Source organism: Erythrolamprus reginae, chromosome 4, assembly GCF_031021105.1.
Source record: "Erythrolamprus reginae isolate rEryReg1 chromosome 4, rEryReg1.hap1, whole genome shotgun sequence".
NCBI classification, from domain to species: domain Eukaryota; kingdom Metazoa; phylum Chordata; class Lepidosauria; order Squamata; family Dipsadidae; genus Erythrolamprus; species Erythrolamprus reginae.
In genome coordinates this window covers 128,090,164-128,105,599 of record NC_091953.1, presented here as the reverse complement: position 1 = coordinate 128,105,599, position 15,436 = coordinate 128,090,164, and the positions used below count along the sequence as shown (strand labels likewise).

The window sequence follows — 15,436 nt, the reverse complement described above, 5'->3', positions numbered from 1 at the left end:
TAGTCCTGAAAACCATCAAACCATCGAAAAATGATAGCTATGCTCTTAGTACATTCTACAGTTTAGTAACAGATAATTATCCTGTTAAGAAAATATGTTGTATTATTTTATTCATTGCAATGAAGTTTAGAGAGGCAGAATATTAATTCAAGAGTGGAACGTGATTTAATCTTTTGGAGTAAAAAAGTAAAACGATAACAAATATGTAATAATATATTACCCTTATTTTTGTTGTATAATGTTTAAAAAGATTTATTTTTACTTCTACCTGTCAAAGACTAGCTTCTTGATTAAAGAACAGGGTTTATTAATAGGTTTAACAACCCATAGTACTAGTTATTTTTGATTTTAAAAACTTGAATGATAACATGTCCCTAATTTGATCCTGTAGGTCAGCGGTTGGCAACCTTAAATATTCAAAGAGCCACAAAGTTCCTAAAAAATTCTTCATTTCTGAAGCTGGGCAGAATTCCGGTTACTCTACCATAGAGTCTTCTCCTGGCATGGCATCCTTTTTACTCTGCCAACTGAAAGTCCAGTTCCCTCACCTTAGAGTCTCCTCCTAGTCATTGATGGGCTACCAAAACGTTTACTGCCCACTGTTGGCGTGGCTCATTTTGTGGGTGTGGCCTGATGGTCATGTGACCAGGTAGGAGTGGCTTACGAGCCATGTGACAAGGTGGGAGTGGCTTGACAATCATGTGACCGGGCTGGCTTAAAAGGTCATGTGACTGGGTGGCAGTGGCTTACCGATCAAGATAAGTTTTCAAATACTGGCTTGCAAGCTTTACTGGCTTGCAAGCTCTTTCATTGTTACTCTTTCAGAATAAAAGTTTTTTAAGCCCTAACCAGGGGATAAAATAATGTCCTGAAGCTGACCAGACTGAGGACGCTAGCCAGATGAATATCTGATAAGCAGATTCATTTCCCTATTTTCTTCCTCAAAAACTAAGGTGCGTCTTATATTCTGGTGCATCTTGTACTCTGAAAAATGTGGTACTTTCAAGTGAATATAAGATTGTATATTCTACATGTTCTATCTTACCTATTTCTCCTATTGCCCCACAGCTTTCATGAAATGCAGAAGATTCTCCCAGCAACCAATATACAGTATTTGGTAGAACTTTGTTGATTTAACAAGAAGTGCAACAAATATGGAAAGGACCTCCCCAAGACCTTTGCTTTATGTTCTTGAACTTGGCTGCATATCAGTAATCTTTCTTTTAATTCTCCAATTCTCTTTTAAATCTCTTTCTTTCTTTCTTTCTTTCTTTCTTTCTTTCTTTCTTTCTTTCTTTCATTCATTCATTCATTTATTGGATTTGTATGCCACCCCTTTCCGTAGACTCGGGGCGGCTAACAACAATGATAAAAAACAACATGTAACAATCCAATTATTAAAACAACTAAAAACCCTTATAATAAAACCAAACATATACACAAACATACCATGCATAACTTGTAATGGCCTAGGGGGAAGGAATATCTCAACTCCCCCATGCCTGGTGGCATAAGTGAGTCTTGAGTAGTTTACGAAAGACAGGGAGGGTGGGGGCAGTTCTAATCTTTGGGGGGAGTTGGTTCCAGAGGGCTGGGGCTGCCACAGAGAAGGCTCTTCCCCTGGGGCCCGCCAAATGACATTGTTTAGTCGATGGGACCCGGAGAAAGCCAACTCTGTGGGACCTTATCGGTCGCTGGGATTCGTGCGGTAGCAGGCGGTTCTGGAGGTAATCTAATCCAATGCCATGTAGGGCTTTAAAGGTCATGACCAACACTTTGAATTGTGACCGGAAACTGATCGGCAGCCAATGCCAATTTTAAGGAAGTTCTGTCCTTCCAGAATTGTGCTGCCATATTGTTATTTCTTATTTTAAAACTCTGTTCTGGGTTGTTATTTTTTTTTAATGTGCCAGTCAATTTTGCTTTTAAGAAGTTGGATGTGAATTGTCCCAAGAGCACATAGCATTGACAGATTTACTGTGAAACTGCTGCTTCTGAGGGTTTTTTTTTCCAAGACAGCATATTATTCTTAAAAGGCTTTTACAATTTTTAAATTCACAATAATGCCAATGCCACGAGAGCCTCTATTCCAGACAAGTTGAAAGATCCATACAAGCCAATCTTTGCCCAATGATTAGACATGCATTAGAAATGCAAATTACCTTCACTATCCTAATTGATCCAGTCTTACCTTAACCAATATCCTGATTTAGTTTGCTAGCTGTAAAATAAATCCAGTGTAATTATTCTTAAACCCTGCCTGAATCTATTTTAATTAAAACCTGGCACTTTTCCACTGAAAGCTTTAAGCGGTTTTATCTTGGATAAGGTTTTAAAATGTAACACTTTACATATGTAATCTCACATAAAAGTAAATCTGTTAAAATTAGAACAATAATTTATCTGGCTTAGCTCTAGGGTTTTCATTTCCACTGATCTATTTTGCATTCTGTTTCCTTGCTTGTAAACAAAATATATCAAGGGAAGCCACTCCAAGTCACAAAGCAGGAGTCATCAGAAAGAAAGGAGAGAAATTAATTCTACTTTGCTCATCAAAAACGAATGTCATGAGGGCAGTGAGCTGATTAGGGCTGTATGGTACACTTTGCAATGTGCCCTGGATTGGACAAAGCATATCTACTATGTGTAATGGCTTAATCTGTCCAGTTGTTGTGGTCCATTGGCTGCCATCAGAGCTAGCTGTAGATTCAAAGAGGAGATGTAGGGAGAGACTGGGACATTTTTGGAGCCTTTGAAAGGCTCTGATAAGGAAACAGCATCAGAGGGAGTAATAAAAGGCTTGACAAGATGCTGGCAAAATGATTTACAAATAGATGAAAGTGAAATGAAAGAAATAGTAGAAAATATATATAAGATTAAGAGTACAAGAATTAAAGAGATGAGAAGAAAAAATTTGCATAAAAGGTATTATACACCAGCACAACTTGCACACTTCCAGGGGAAAGGGAAAGGTAATTGTTGGCATGGTTGCCAAAAGAAAGGAATTTTTATGCATATGTTCTGGGAGTGCGTTGAAGTTCAGAAACTTTGGAAGGAAGTGCAGAACGAAATAAATAAAATGCTAAATATTAACTGGATAATTACAAAAGAAATAGCGATATTAATTAAACAAAGAGAACTAAGAGATTTTAAAGAAATAAAAACTGCAGCATTGGAAAGCGCTCAAGCAGTAGTGGTATTGGGTTGGAAAGAGTCTATAAAATGGACATTACAGAACTGGTACTGGTACATGGTGGATCACATTCACTTTGAAATCATGGAAATAAGATTAAACAAGTTTGATGAAAATAAATTGGAGAAGCTGATGGCACGATGGCATAAGGTGAAAGATTATATGCTGTGTGGAATTTGTGACGAAAATGTAAAAAATAAACTCCAATCACTCCGCAATTGGTGGTGGTGGTGGTGGTGGTGGGATTGTCAGTCGGGTGATGTGCACATGCACTGTGCACTGTTTTATGTTTGTTTTATGTAACTTTATGTGCAAAACCAATAAAAATATATTTTTTAAAAAAAAAGGAAACAGCATCAGAGACAGAGGCAGAGACAGGGTCTTCTGTCCTCCCCCAAGTGGAGAGGTACCTGTTAGAGAAATATATACATGATACTAGTAAAAGAGAAATATTAGGAATGGGGATGGAAGGCATGCTGGTGCACTTATGCACGCCCCTTACTGACCTCTTAAGAATCGGGAGAGGTCAACAATAGTCTAAGGGTAAAGTTTTGGGGTTTAGGTGATGATATTCAGATTCAGGTGGTGAGTTCCATGTATCAACTACTCGGTTACTAAAGTCGTATTTCCTGCAGTCGAGTTTAGAGCAGTTTACTTTAAGTTTGTATCTGTTGTGTGCTTGTGTGTTGTTGTGGTTGAAGCTGAAGGTTGACAAGAAGGATGTTGTAACAAATGATTTTATGGGCTATGCTTAGGTTGTGTTTAAAACGACGTAGTTCTAAGCTTTCTAAACCTAGGATTGTAAATCTAGCTGTGTATTTTGTTGCAAGTGGAGGAGTGGAGGGATCTTCTAGTCAAGTATCTCTGGACATTTTCTAGAGTGTTTGTGGGTTCCAGAGAGATGAGCTGCATTCAAGGATTGGTCTAGCAAAAGTTTTGAATGCTCTGGTTAGTAGTGTGAGATTACTGGAGTAGAAACTACATAGGATTAGATTAACAACTCTTGAAGCCTTTTTGGCGATGTTGCTGCAGTGGGCTTTGGCACTTAGGTCATTTGATATGAGTATTCCAAGGTCTTTTACGGAGTGAGTGTTGTCTGTAAGGTCTTGCTTATTCAGCTTGTATTTGGTGTTCTGATTCTTTTTGCCAATGTGTAGGACAGAGCATTGTTTGGTTGATCAAATATATTCATATATTTTAGCACATATATGAATATATTTGATTATGGGAAAGAAGGGAGGAAGATGTGAGTGCATTGTTACAAGAGAGAAAAAGAAGGGGAAGTTCAGGTTTAAAAAATGGAGATTTAAAGAAAATGGTTGATTGTTATCTGACTATTTGATTATTATTTGATTACTGTATAATGGTTTATCTCTTTTTTCTTTTCTTTATATCTAATGGAATACATTTATGAACACATTACCTTACTAATTAATATTTTTGTTTTGTGTTATACATATAATTTAGCACACATATGAATATATTTGGTTATGATTGTTACTTGATTATTTGATTATGATTTGATTACCTTATAATGATTTCTTTTTTGTTATGTAATGAATTTTTGGAAATTTGGGATTCTGAATGATTAATATCGATTTAAAAATATACTTGGTGACAATTAATTTGATACTGCCAATGAATAAGTTTTACTTAAGAATTCAAATCTAATACAGTTATTTAAAAGCAATTAAATATATAGTAAGGATGTCTTTGGAGAAGGGTGGCATACAAATCCAATATATTATTATTATTATTATTATTATTATTATTATTATTATTATTATTATTATTATTGTTGTTGTTGTTGTTGTTGTTGTTGTTGTTGTTGTTGTTGTTGTAATTTAGGTTATGGTATTACTATTTTTAAGTGATAATATATGCATAGTAGAGTATATGTGATGTTATATATGTTTCTGATGTGGAGAAAAATAATTAAAAAAAACGTTTACAACAAATTCTAAGATGCATCCAGTCAGAGCTGAGGAAGCTTCTTGGATGAGAAGTGAAACACCCTCAAAGAAATCCCAGAAAATCTAGTTGCCTCTTGAAAAAAGTACCTTTGGGACAACCAGGTCCTGCATGAATGATAATCTCCATCGACAGACACGTTATATTTTTAATTATTCTTTTTTTAAAATTAGTGTGGTTTTCTAATCCTTATTTATTTTCTTATAGGCATATTGATGATATGCTAAGAATGGTAATCAATGAGCTTATTTATTAATCTGGTAGGTTTATCATTATGCAGGCTAATATCTTTACTTTCGTATGTATATGCTTAATCATGTTTTGAAGAGAAAATCTATGAAAAAGATTCACAGGCAGGGAAAATAATTTTTAATTTATTTTCTGTATAATGCAATCCAGCCTTTGGTGGTAGGGAAGAGACACCCGGACGGTTTTTCAAGTGATAGTCCTCCAAATCAGAAGCAGATCATGATGTTCCAGATCAGTGATGGTGAACCTATGGCACGGGTGCCACAGGTGGCACGCGGAGCCATATCTGTTGGCACATGAGCCGTTGCCCTAGTTCAGCTCCAACATATACAGGGGTGGACAAAAAAATGGAAACACTTGACTTTTTGGCATCATAATGTTTGAACATGTTCAAATCAATCAAAACTTGACATATTTTAATGTTTTGTTTAATTCTGTTATTTGATATGTATTTTTTAAACTATCCTCTTTTTTTTTTTTTACAGAAATTTAAGGAAATTGGTTATAACCTTCTAGAAATGGCAGACCTCTGAGACTTTCAAAGAGGCCAAATTGTTGGTGCTCGAATGGCAGGCGCTAGTGTAACAGAAAGTGCCCGAATGTTTGGCGTTTCAAGATGTCATGTCTCAAAAGTAATGACTGATTCTGAAAGAGAAGGGAAAACATCCTCAGCCAAGCACAGGTCTCGTCGAAAGTCGAAGCTGTCTGAGAGAGACTGTCTGACTCTAAAGTGAATTTTTAGAGCGGATCACAAGACGACAGCTCCTAAAATCACTGCAGAGCTCAATAGACACGTACAGAACCCAGTTTCCACAAAAACTGTTCGAAGGGAGCTTCACAAATCTGGATTCCACGGAAGAGCTGCAAGGTGTTTCCATTTTTCTGTCCACCTCCTGTATGTGTCTGCTGGCCAGCTGATTTTTGGCTCACATAGAGGCTCTGAGAGGGTGTTTTTAGCTTCAAGAGAGCCTCCAGGGGGATGAGGGAAGGCATTTCTATCCTTTCCCAGTTCTAAGGAAACCATTGGAGCCTGGGGAGGGCGAAACACAAGTTGGGAAACAGGCCATTTCAGAGGGCCCCCGGGAAACAGGGGAAGATGTTTTTGCCCTCCCTAAGCACACTCTTTCCACACCTAAGGAAAAAAAAGGTTGGCCATCGCTGTTCTAGATACTGCCCTGCTCCAAAACAGAACTAAAGCACCCACAAAATGTTTCCGGTTCAAAAAATTAACTTCGAAAAACCCATAGGTCTATTTCCAGAACAGCTGGATAAAATATGCTGGATCATATGCTGCAGCGTCCTTCCGGTCAACGACTACTTCAGTTTCAATTGCAACAACACAAGAGCACGCAACAGATTCAAACTTAATATTAACCACTCCAAACTTGACTGTAAAAAATATGACTTTAACAATCGAGTTGTTGAAGCGTGGAACTCATTACCGGACTCAATAGTGTCAACTCCCAACCCCCAACACTTCTCCCTTAGACTCTCCACGATTGACCTCTCCAGGTTCCTAAGAGGCCAGTAAGGGGCGTATATAAGTGCACTGATGTGCCTATCGTCCCCTGTCCAGTCACAATGTACTCTTTCGGAACATTTTTTTTGTGTGTGTGTTCCTTAAGTTCTTTTTTTCCACAATTTTGTACACACCACCAAAAATGCATATTTAATAGTTGAGGAAGATATTGAGTTTGAAATCCAAACACAACCGGGGGGGGGGGGAGAGAGAGATCCAGAGTAGTGGTAGGTTGCCACCAGTTCTGACTACTTCTTGCAAACCGGTGGTGGAAATTTGGCCCCAGTCGCCAAACTGGTAGTGAATTCTGGCTTGCCACACTCCTGAACTGTTTCCCTGGATCACCACTGCTTGAAAGTGGCTGGCAATTAAACCTTTGCGCATGAACAAAGGCTTCTGCACATGTATAGCGGGTCGGTACTTGGATTTGATGCACATGTACACTTGAAACTCAAATCCTACGGCATCTCTGGATTACTACACAATTGGTTAACAGCATTCCTATCTAACAGATAACAAGTGGTCAAAATAGGAAGTGCCACTTCTCTTCTTGCTCCTGTTAACAGTGGTGTCCCTCAAGGTAGTGTTTTAGGACCCACACTATTCATACTATACATAAATGATCTTTGTGATTGCATCACTAGTAATTGTGTTCTCTTTGCAGATGATGTCAAATTATTTAATACCACCGACAATGCTGCTACCCTTCAAAAAGACCTTGACCACGTAGCAGAATGGTCTAAAACCTGGCAACTTCAAATCTCCACCACTAAATGCTCTGTCTTACACATTGGGAAAAAGAATCAGAATACTAAATATAAACTTGGATGAATTGAACTTATTGATAACCCTCAATCTGTCAAAGACCTTGAAGTACTCATATCCAATGACCTAAGTCCTAGAGCCCACTGCAACAACATTGCCAAAAAGGCTTTAAGAGTTGTTAACCTAATCCTTCGCAGCTTCTTCTCTGGTAATTTTGAACTGCTAACAAGAGCTTACAAAACATTTGTCAGACCAATCCTAGAATACAGCTCGCCTCTATGGAACCACATTGCATATCTGACATCAACACAATTGAGAGAGTCCAGAAATATTTCACAAGAGTCCTTCATTCCTCTTCTCACAACAAAATACCTTACTCTGCCAGACTTGAAATTCTTGGTTTAGACAATTTACAACTCTGTCGTCTCTGTTCCGACTTAATTATAGTTCATAAAATCATATACCAAAATGTCCTACCTGTTAATGGCTACTTCACCTTCAACCACAACAACACACGAGCACGAAATCGATTTAAACTAAATGTCAACCGCCCCAAAGTTGACTGCAAAAAATATGACTTTAGCAACAGATTAATCAATGCTTGGAATGCACTACCGGATTCTGTGGTTTCTACTCCTAACCCCAAAACCGTTAACCTTAGACTATCTACAATTGATCTCTCCTCCTTTCTAAGAGCTCTGTAAGGGGCGTGCATAAGCGCACCACTGTGCCTGCCGTCCCTGTCCTATTGTCTACTTTTTATCATTACTTATCAAATATTTAATATGTACAAATTATCAGTCTATAATTGTTTGATGAAACAACAAAGAAACAAAGAAACAAAGAAACAAAGAAACAAAGAAACAAAGAAACAAAGAAACAAAGAAACAAAGAAACAAAGAAACAAAGAAACAAAGAAACAAAGAAACAAAGAAACAAAGAAACAAAGAAACAAAGAAACAAAGAAACAAAGAAACAAAGAAACAAAGAAACAAAGAAACAAAGAAACAAAGAAACAAAGAAACAAAGAAACAAAGAAACAAAGAAACAAAGAAACAAAGAAACAAAGAAACAAAGAAACAAAGAAACAAAGAAACAAAGAAACAAAGAAACAAAGAAACAAAGAAACAAAGAAACAAAGAAACAAAGAAACAAAGAAACAAAGAAACAAAGAAACAAAGAAACAAAGAAACAAAGAAACAAAGAAACAAAGAAACAAAGAAACTTCTGAACTAGTAGGGATGATAAGAGAAGCCCACCCCTGATCTAGAGATAACTAAACATTTACCTGGGGAGGAAGAAGTGGTAGTCGGATGTAGGCAAGTAACAAACTCAAGTCATTGCATCTCCTTTGAAGGTCATATTTGACCCACTTCATTAAGGCATGGAAAATGGTTTCTTCATCAGGAACATTCACATCGTCACTGGCAAGAAGTCTGTGCAGTTCCTCCACTGGCAGCAGCAAAAATTCTTGATTCCTTATTACCTCCATGATGTTCTCCTATGTAAAAATAACCAACAACAAAAGCAACCACAAGTCATTTAGGATGTTTTACAATGTAAAAAGCGAACTGTCAATTGACCAAATCTAGAACAAAATATACAGTGTATTACACTATGCAAAAGCCTGGGAAATCCATCCACTCTCAACAGATATAAAAATGGCACAAGAGTAATCTTTAGAAGTCTAACTGAATACATGAGATTTTGAAATCAATGTTTCACCTGCAGCCTCTCATCTTTTTGATTAGTAAATTCTAAGTGTGTGTGCTCTTCTTGTGTTCAGTTGCAAGCAGTATTGTACTCCATCTCAACTGAAATTCAGTTCTGGAATAGTTCCAGATCAGAGGAGATAAATTCAAGTCAAATCTTATTTATTTTATTTATTGGATTTGTATGCCGCCCCTCTCCGTAGACTCGGGGAGGCTAACAACAATGATAAAAACAGCATGTAACAATTCAATCCAATACTAAAATAACTAAAAAAAAACCCTTATTATAAAACCAAACATACATACAGACATACCATGCGTAAATTGTAAAGGCCTAGGGGGAAAGAGTATCTCAGTTCCCCCATGCCTGGTGGCAGAGATGGGTTTTAAGAAGTTTACAAAAGGCAAGGAGGGTGGGGGCAATTCTAATCTCTGGGGGGAGTTGGTTCCAAAGGGCCAGGGCTGCCACAGATAAGGCTCTTCCCCTGGGTCCCGCCAAACAACATTGTTTAGTTGACAGACTTGGAGAAGGCCCACTCTGTGGGATCTAACTGTTCGCTGGGATTCGTGCAGCAAAAGGCGGTCCGTGAGATAATCTGGTCCGGTGCCATGAAGGGCTTTATAGGTCATAACCAACACTTTTAATTGAATTCTTAAAGCAACCCAACTGAATATCTGAAGAACATAATATAATGCATTATAGTATTAGAATCTATGAAAGTTATGGATATTAGTGATACCAAATATGAATTCACTGTAATGAGGCAAATTTTTCATTTTGTGTGTTTTTGTGTTTTTAATGTTGAAAATGTTCAATACAAATATTATTTTTAAATAGAACAGAACAGTACAGAACAGAACAGAATAGTACAGAATAGAATTCTTTATTGGCCAAGTGTGATTGGCCACACACAAGGAGTTTGTCATTGGTGCATATGCTCCCAGTGTACATAAAAGAAAAGTTACATTTGTCAAGAATTCTTTTTTTAAAGAAAGAATATATAAAGAACAAAGGTGAGGCCTTCTTCTCTACTCACTTGGAAAACTACATCCAGACTGTTAACTATAGATGTCTAAAGTTATGCAATCCATACTTTTTCTAAGATCATTCGCAAAAGCAGAACTTGAACTGCATCAGTAACATCAGGATCAAATCACAAATGTTTATATATTTATGTGAAATGCAGAGGTTTATTATGGTAGAAACAGAATGCGGGAATTAACCTTTTTTTTAGAATTAGAGGGCTATAATTTATGGATTAATCCAGCTATTGTAACATTTTTATTACATTCATAGACCACAGACCAGAACAAATGAAAACACCCAATAAATGTTCAATTAAAAATTCTAGAATAAAATAATAAATAACAGATAAAATCTATCATAAAATCCAGTCTGTCAATTATACATGGTCTGACTATACTAAAATCACAATCCATAAACTGTGTGGCCCATAGTTAGTTTATTACTAAAAGGGGAAGGGATAAGCAGTACAAAGAGTTTGCCACATTTGTTATATAAAACAGTAATGGTGGATCAAAATGTATGTTGAGTTTGAATAAAAATGAATGTTTCCTTTTCTACTGTAAACAAAAAATGTATGAAAAGTATTATCATTTTATTCTGAAGTTTTATAAATCTTTGGATTCTTTGCTGGATGGAAAGGTGAGAAATTGCCAAATTGTAAATTTTTAATGGATCATTATAGCTAAAATCACCAGAAGCCTGTCACATTAAATTGTTTTCCCCTAATAAAACATTTGCAAAACTGCTCGCTAAAAATTTGCCAAAGGTTCTCCAATCTCCCACAGAGATTGGAGAAATTTCAGATTCAATGGCAATTGAAAAGCCTTTTTGTGTGTCATATTTTTATTGATTAAGCTGACAGATTTTCTTGTTTTTATTGGTGTTTTACATATATATTTATTAATTTTTTCCTTTAAAAAAAAAAGTACATAGTCATATTTACAGATGAATCTACATCGCATATACATTCCTATCAACATTGTCTTCTAATTACTTTTAGATTTCTTGATATTTTATTCCAATGCTTCTTTTAAGTTTCTTTTTTTTGTCCATTGGTACCATTTTGTCCAGGTTTCATAATAGTCCGATTCTTTTCGATTATTAAGTTCCATTGTCAATCTGTCCATCTCTGCACAGTTGTATATTTTCTTGATAATCTCATTGTCTTCAGGTATTTGCGGATTTTTCCAGTTCTGTGCAAATACAATCCTTGCAGCTGTTGTAATATGCAAGCTTAGATATTTTTCATTTTTAGAATAGTTACCTCTCATAATACCCAATAGAAAAAATTCTGGCGTATATTCTATTTTTGTATTTGTTATTTGACACAACCAATTATTTATTTTTTTCCAGTATTTTCTTGTCTCTGGACATAACCACCATAGGTGAAAGAAAGTGCCTTGAGTGTTTTTATTGGTGTTTTACAAATAGCATCCAGGAATCGACTTTCTTCCCTATTTGTCAGATGCATCAAAATGTCCTCATGCTCAATATATCAGAGATGTCACACTTAAGGCCCATGAGGGCCAGATCTGGCCTGCAGGGTGCTTAGATCTGGCCCATGGGACTGCGCTGGAAAAAGCAAAGGATTGGTCCACAGTGCCTTTGCCAGAAAAAATGGAGCTCAGGGGGGGCTACACGTGACTCTCCCGAGCTCCGTTTTCACTGGCGGAAGGTTCCAGCCAAAATGGAGCTCATGAGCCAGTTTTTGCTGGCAAAGCACCGGTCCACCCATAGGTGCTCCTGACATGAGTGATGTTGAGTTGGCCACGCCTACCTTGGCCATGTAAGATCAAGTATTAGCAAAAACTTCAGCAGAGAAGGATTCAGGTGTAGTGATTTCTGACAGTCTCAAAATGGGTGAACAGTGCAGTCAGGCGGTAGGGAAAGCAAGTAGGATGCTTGGCTTCATAGCTAGAGGTATAACAAGCAGGAAGAGGGAGATTGTGATCCCGCTATATAGAGTGCTGGTGAGACCACATTTGGAATACTGTGTTCAGTTCTGGAGACCTCACCTACAAAAAGATATTGACATAATTGAACGGGTCCAAAGAAGGGCTACAAGAATGGTGGAAGGTCTTAAGCATAAAACGTATCAGGAAAGACTTAATGAATTCAATCTGTATAGTCTGGAGGACAGAAGGAAAAGGGGGGGCATGATCGAAACATTTAAATATGTTAAAGGGTTAAATAAGGTCCAGGAGGGGAGTGTTTTTAATAGGAAAGTGAACACAAGAACAATGGGACACAATCTGAAGTTAGTTGGGGGAAAGATCAAAAGCAACGTGAGAAAATATTATTTTACTGAAAGAGTAGTAGATCCTTGGAACAAACTTTGGGCTTGACACCTCTGCAATAAATGATACCTTACAATTATTTTTCAGTGCAACAATCAGTAAGTAACCTGCTAAGGAAACCTCCTTTATAACAAACTGAGATTTAAACAGTTAATATTTTCAAATATAGGAAGAATGCTTCCCTAGAAAGCTGAGGTATGTTAAACATTAGAAACTTTCTGATCTTATGTCCAACAAGATTAGTTGAGCTTTAAATCTTTTAAATCTTTAAACTTTCAGCACAAACAATTGTCCTAGTGTTCCATGATTTCTGCCGTGTTTGAAATGGTCTCTCTAAAAGATACCACCACAAATTTATGTAAACACATTAAATAAGTCTACAGATCTATTTGAAGCAGAAGAGGAAGACTACTGATTTTTTTTTAAAATCAACCTTTGGTTTGTGTAAAGAATATCATGGACAGTGCAGACAATAAGTCAATAGATCACTGAACCTAAAACTCAGAAATCTCATTCGAAGTTCAATTCACTACTAATCAAATTAATCTACTTTGGACACTTTATGCCAACATAAACATAATTCTATGGGGAGAGCAATAAATCTTGGGAATTTAGAAGGATAAAATGATCACCAGCATGGTGGATAGACTCAGATTCATAAATGATAAATAAATACACCATTCTAAGGGCAGAAGGACCAAGTTAGGAACAGATCTTCACTAGTGATGGGCGAACCAAACCCATACAATTTGGGTCCGTACTGAATTTTGTGGTGTTCGGTATGCCAAACACGAACCCGAAATTTTTTGAAACTTCAGGCAAATTTTGGGGTTGCGTTCGGCGTTCGGAGCTTTGACGTCATCCGCAGGTTGCTAAGGACGCCAAGGTGATCACTTCCTGGATTCCATGGAATCCCGGAAGTGATCACCTTGGCGTCCTTATCAACCTGCCGGTATATGTGACATCAAAGCTCCGCCCCCAGAATCTCTTGGTGGGATTCCATGTTCGGGTTGGGGTTCGGTTCAGGTTCAGCCGAATTTTGCGTAAAGTTCGTCCTAACTTGCCAAACCCGAACACCGTTGGGTTCGCCCATCACTAATCTTCACAGAGAAAATCTGTCTTTTTCGCTGCCAGGAATCAATGCCATCTTGATTGTACATAATTGTCCAATGTTTTTGTTTATCTATTATGGTATAGTCTTTCCCTTCTCTATCAGTAAGCTAGAAATAATAGTTTGATTGGTTATTTTATTGATTTTTAATGCATTCTACACAAATACAAATATAAATAAAAAAAGAATGCCTTCTAAACTGTTTTTTCCCCTTCAAATAGTGCATGTTTTCTTCAAGTAGTGCAATTTTATATAGTGATTTACACTATATAAAAATGCACTACTTTGTTGTGGTTAGCTCTGGCCCAGCTCCTGCCCCAAGGAATGTGCAGGTGGATGTGGGGGAGACATCCACATGCCGCAGGCCTGTTTTGCTCCCGATGGAATCTGCCGATGAAGCCTCCTCTGACTAAGGAAGCATGAGTGACAGGGAAGAGGGGAGTTTGGCAGACAGCCCAGGAGGAGATCAATCATCTGTATCATCCTTGGATTCTGAACAAGAATTAATGACACATCCACGCATGCGTAGAGTGATGCATAGGAGACAACAACTGAAGGATTATTACAAGAGAAAATGAGGCCACCTGTGGTTGGGGGGGCTCCAGTAATTAGGGCTGCTGCTATAAATAGCAGCGTGTGGGTTTGGCCATTGTGAAAGAGTATCTGATCGCAGTTCTTCAGGAATCGTGTGTTGCTGTTTTCTGGACTTTGTTTGTTGATTTTTCACGGCTTTGAAACCAAAGCAGAGCAAGGGGTGTGGGTGTGGGTGTCTCACTTCGTTGGAAGAAGAAGGGATGTGAAGTTTCTTCACAGCTGCTAGCTAAGTACTTAATGACTGCTTAAGGGAAATTGTACAGACTACCTGGTTGTTTTGGGACGAGTGCTCTTTGCAATACAAAAAGAGTGCTTAGTTTATTTTGAATTTTGTGATAAAGAACACTGTTTTGAATTTTCAAATGTGTGTGTGTCTGAAATTTGTAGCCTTGAATTTTTGGGAGGCTCCTACCAGAGAGCCTGGCAGAACATACTTGAAGAAAAAAAACAATTTAGAAAACATCCTTTTTTTCCTGTCATTCTTTTTTTTTTTTGGCCCTCCAATCTGGGTATAGTTTCTCAGAGCTATTCTACAAAGCTATATCAAGGTTAACAAGCCAGAGTAAACAATTTGATGCAATTTTGTACTAATCCGAAAAGGGAGAAATACGCCCTGCTCAACTTGAAAAATGCACATTAAAGTCCGGTATTATTTAAAATGCCAATTAAAGTAGACAGAGGCTGACTCAGCACTAAGGGGCTAGATAAGGTCATTTTTGTATATGATTAAAACAAAGAAAATCTTTTGTGCATACAGTATATTATGATGTGTGCCTTTTATTATGGAATTTCTGAGTTAGACGAAGCAATGGTGATTATTCCCTGTCACAATGCTGTTAAGCACATACTGTATATCGTGATACAATTATAGACAGAATAATACCTTTTTAAAGGGCAGTTAAATGACAGGTGCATGGTTTGTTTATTTGCTTCTTTCAAATAGCCAACCTGGTAGAAAGTATCAAGACATAGTTAAAGAAGGTGAATTAGGCTCAAGA

The 15,436-nt window shown here is 37.3% G+C and overlaps 1 protein-coding gene across 2 annotated transcripts in view; it reads right to left on the bottom strand.

Annotated features, from left to right (window-relative positions):
• KLHL1 (kelch like family member 1) overlaps window positions 1–15,436 on the bottom strand; it is a 164,759-nt gene that overhangs the window by 62,110 nt on the left and 87,213 nt on the right. For both annotated transcript variants that reach the window (XM_070751364.1, XM_070751365.1), the window contains exon 5: window positions 8,986–9,198. In XM_070751364.1, the coding sequence (XP_070607465.1) occupies window positions 8,986–9,198 (213 nt within the window). The remainder of the gene's footprint in view (window positions 1–8,985; window positions 9,199–15,436) is intronic.